The sequence below is a fragment of the Rutidosis leptorrhynchoides genome, chromosome 11, assembly GCF_046630445.1.
Source record: "Rutidosis leptorrhynchoides isolate AG116_Rl617_1_P2 chromosome 11, CSIRO_AGI_Rlap_v1, whole genome shotgun sequence".
NCBI classification, from domain to species: Eukaryota; Viridiplantae; Streptophyta; class Magnoliopsida; order Asterales; family Asteraceae; genus Rutidosis; species Rutidosis leptorrhynchoides.
Window position 1 is genome coordinate 57,117,391 of NC_092343.1, and position 4,677 is coordinate 57,122,067.

General features: G+C 34.0%; 1 protein-coding gene across 1 annotated transcript; it reads left to right on the forward strand.

The window, feature by feature from the left end:
• The first annotated feature begins 241 nt into the window (after positions 1-241).
• On the forward strand, positions 242-1,879 carry LOC139877515 (LOB domain-containing protein 14-like). The gene is made up of 2 exons (XM_071864954.1): positions 242-626; positions 1,287-1,879. The coding sequence occupies exons 1-2, from the start codon at positions 348-350 to the stop codon at positions 1,695-1,697; spliced, it is 690 nt and encodes a 229-aa protein (XP_071721055.1). The 5' UTR covers positions 242-347; the 3' UTR covers positions 1,698-1,879.
• The last annotated feature ends 2,798 nt before the right edge of the window (positions 1,880-4,677 follow it).

Here is a 4,677-nt window from a genome sequence, read left to right on the forward strand (position 1 = left end):
AGTTTAAATTTAATTTATATTAATATTTATAATTTATATAAATGAATAAATGATAATAATGGGTATTGATATTGATATATACTTTAGTTGTGGGATTAAATTATTAAAAAACATATCTCTATCTCAATTTTTATTTTTATGAAAATTTAACTAAAAATAAAATAAATAAGCCTGTAGGCCATCAAGGGAACCATTTGAAATATATTATTCATTCATGTTTCTCTTCACTTCCCCTTTTGTATTTATAAACATGGTGATCATAATGATTTCACCAACATCAAAACAAAGACGAACCCTTCTAAACTTCATCATCAAGAATTTAACTTTTTCATAAAGATTGAATTTTGATGACAGGATCAGGTTCTCCATGTGGTGCTTGCAAGTTCCTGAGAAGAAAATGTGTAAAAGGTTGTGTGTTTGCACCTTATTTTTGCCATGAACAAGGAGCTTCACATTTTTCAGCCATTCATAGGGTTTTTGGTGCAAGTAATGTTTCTAAACTGCTTTCTAATATACCGATTTCTGATCGATCCGAAGCAGCCGTTACCATAGCTTATGAAGCTCAAGCTAGGCTTCAAGATCCCATATATGGGTGTGTGTCACATATTTTCGCACTACAACAACAGGTTCGGAATTATAATTAGGAAATTACAATTATTTGAATCATGAGCATATACAAATCAATTACTAAGAAATATGATTTCCATTTGTCCTACTTCATGGATTCATATGAAATTAAAACTCTAATCTTGATCTTGATTGTTCAAAATGAAAACCCCAATCTTGATCTTGATGATTCCAAATTGAGAACAAAAATCTTGAATTTCGTTATTTATTAACGTCTAACGATATCAAAGGGCCATTGGCCCGATGATCCTTTTAACTATGAGGTTGAAGGTTAAAGTCTTGTAATAAAACAATTTCATATATCGTAATTAATTTGAGATATTGCGAGTGTGTTTCTTTTTAACGATTGTGATATTGGGTGTGTGTGAGTTGTCTTTTATAAAACATAATGTCTAACCAAAGAGTCAATAATTTAACGGTATCGAGGTCACCCTTATAACCTTGAGGTTGAGGGTTCGAGTCATGGTTAAGATATTTCGTGGTGTATATATTCGTGTTAGTATTAGGTGGGTGTGTGAGTTTGTCTTTAAAAAAAAATTAATGTCTAAACATGCTAATTTTGTTGATTAGTTACTTGTATAAGAACCATTATGTAGATAGTGATCATTCTATATTTAAATTTTATATTCTAATTGTTGATTTGTTTTTATTTTCAATAGGTGGTTAGTTTACAATCACAACTAGCTTCTCTAAGAGAACAATCATCTCAAAGACTACTAAATGTGCCTATGTATTCGGATAATAGCCCTGCGAACGGACGACACCCTTCGTACCAACAAACGCAAGACCTTAAGAATTGGTTTCATCAATCAGAAAATTCATGCATGAACATGCCTCAATTCAATGCTAATAACACGACGAATGATGACATGAACTTCAATTCGATGGCAGAAAGCTATGAGAATTCCATTATGAAAGAAGAAGATGTGTCATTTTCAAGCTTTGAAGAAGGTTCAAGTTACTCCATTGATTCTTTGGATATGCAAATAAACAGTAACCAGCAGCCATGGAGTTATAGAGATCATGGTGAAGACCTTCAATCAGTTGCTTTTGGTTATAGTTATAATTGATTAGTATCATCAGAAGGCAAATCAAGAACATCTTGGGATCATACCCTCTAGACAAAAATGAACTAAAAGTTTTATATTTCAATGAGTGAATTCATCAAGATTCTCAATTTTGATCATGAACCTCCTCCATTTTGTTGACTATATATTAATTAATGTAAGCTAAGTTAACTTAGTTTACAGCAAATCACTAGAAATGTTCATTTAGTCTGAAGTACAAGCAATATTGTGAAATGTCCAGGACTTGATTATATTTGTTTTTATAGAATTTGGACTAGACAGTGATCATAGTGTTGTTAGGACTACGATGAGGTTTAATAATGATCTCATGGTGGTTAGAATTTCATTATCAATAATGTGATCAACTCTTTATTTTTTAAAAGAATTTATCAGCATAAGGTGGTACGCCATTTAGAGTTTTGTAAGATTATAATTTTAGCATAACACTTTGTGATCCCTAGATTCGGGCTAGGGAATGGTGAGATGTATGTATACAACAAGATCTTTTGATCAAGTTTCGGTTATTATAGCTAGTTATTCATATGTTGGCTCTATTAATCGAGTCAACAACTAGCGTTCTTTGTTATTCTTGCATGATGGATTCATAGTTATTCTTCCCCATGAGAATAACTAACTCATTAGGCTCAAGTTCTTAGTTATTCTTGCATGATGGATTCTTTGAACTCGGCACGACCATTATTTTTTCGACCGTGTGCTCACAGGAGATAAGAATTATAAGATTAGAGGTAAATTCAATCTCTAAATTAATCAGTCACTATCTTAGGGAGGATTCTCGAGACAGATACCACTAGGGTTTAATCATCCTAACTGCTTACTACTTGAATGCTCAACTGCCAGACCTATTACCTTAGGAATAGTCTGCCTTCTTAGTATGCTAGAATGAACCACCAAGGTGTTCCCTATTTCCTTATCAATTGTCTGTCGACTTAATGACGTATCTGAACTGAATGACGAATCAGTATATTAGCATAAATAGGCCATGTCAACTTACTCCGGTGACTCCCAAGGTCATTAATAGATTTTCTCATTCATCAACTATACTCAGATACGAACGTCCGCGTTCATTATGAGGGAGTAAGACTAGAGCATGGCCGCTCTTCTATCTGAATTGTTAACTGAAGAACAACTTCTCTCACTACAACAATTCTTCAATCTCAAGTGACATACCGGACTTCAAGTATTGACCAAACCTCAAACCAGAGTCTGGTAGGCTTGTTGAATTGACACATCCTTTAGAATAGACCTACCTATTCCTTATCATTTAGATACTTAACTACATAGCCCCAACACAGATCACTGTCATAGCAGCCATGTCCCTGATCGAAGCATACCTTCTGACACCTCCGCCCTGTTTAATTTTATGCATTTTACTTTGTTAGTGTTAGAAAACCAAATCCACCTTCACTATTAAAACCTCATCTAATTGACCAAAGATCTCTAAGTTACCTGATTTCAAAATTTTCCGCTTTTTAAAGAATGACCCTAGGTCATACTCCCGCTACTACCCTTTTAGGATTAGGAGTGATAGTTAGATTTAGGTCCGAACCTTACAAATTATTAAACTGTTTTCGGATACCCCTTAGATTATTTTACGCTTAACGACACGTAAAAAAACTTGACTAATATGATCGTATCAAAGACAAAAGAAACAAAGCTTCGAACTCATCTTCAAACTTAATATCAACTAATTTTAAACGAGTCAAAATCAGGTTAAACTCATTCACATGATTTGCTATAGAAGACCATTCCTTCATCTTTGTGTTAACAAGCTGCCTAATTAAGAAGACTTTATTTAAAGCCGAGGGTTTCTCATACATGTTGGATACATCAGTCAACACTCCTTTTGTCGTGGTTTTAGTCACGATATTGTATTCGACATTGTTGGCCAGATAAAGCCAGACTACACTAAGTGCTTTTCTATCCACTAGATCTCATTCTTCTTGATCGGCTGATATAAACCCTTCTAATAAAGTACATCTTAAATCTGCATCTTAGAAGCAAAAATCTTACTAATCAAACTTATCTATCTTACTCGTGTTATTATATGCCTTTGTTCCAGCAAAAAATCGAGCCTAAGCTCTGATACCACTTGTTAGGAATAATTGCGAGCCCTAAACAAGAATATGTTAACCTCAGTTATCACCCACCAACTAACAAACAAATAATTTGCAAGAACACACACATATAAAGATAAAATAATGTGCAAGAAACATAAAGAACAATGAATTTTAACGTGGTTATGTCTAATCGTTAAATCTAGCGATTAGTTCTGTCCACGGACAAATAGAAAGAGTTTTCTATTGATATTTTTGTAGGTGTTACATATACAATAAGAATAGGGTTCCAATATATAGGGCAAAAAAAAAAAAATCTTTTCCAAAACGAAAAAACTTTTTGAACACGAACAGGCTCGCGTTTCACGAGCTCCTCAAAACTCGAAACCATTCTTCAAACGCGATAATACCACCAGGGATTGATCTTTCAAAAAATCACCAGGTTCTCGTTTCGCGAGCTCATCCTTGCGATCCGCGAGGTCTTTAGAATTTGTTTTTGTTTTCTTTCGTTTAACATCTTCAACCCAACATGTTGGCATATGTTTATGTAATAGTTTAGTGGCACACGGTTTTAATCATTGTTTGTAATGTATTTACTATTAATTACCATGGTAACGATGTATCTTTTGTAACTAGGGAGGTTGTCATATATAAACAACCTCCCCCCATCTAATGCAACTAGTTAATCATTTGGCACTTACTCTTCTTATCCTTTTCTCTCTAGTGTTCTTGAATAACTAATACTTCCAACCCACTAATCAACTTACAAACCGGTCGATCTAGGCTTCTTTAGGGACTAACAATTGGTATCAGAGCGGGACATGATATCTTGCTTGTAGATCCAAGGATTGAAACCTCTAGATTCGTGTTTTGAAGTGCTTGGTGTTATTCGGTTGAGGTATCACGAT

Excerpts from the sequence above, each read along its gene's own strand:
- LOC139877515 (XM_071864954.1), top strand. The coding sequence starts at position 348 with ATGACAGGATCAGGTTCTCCATGTGGTGCTTGCAAGTTCCTGAGAAGA. Across the intron at positions 627-1,286 it reads TTTTCGCACTACAACAACAG|GTGGTTAGTTTACAATCACA; the intron begins GTTCGGAATTAT and ends TATTTTCAATAG.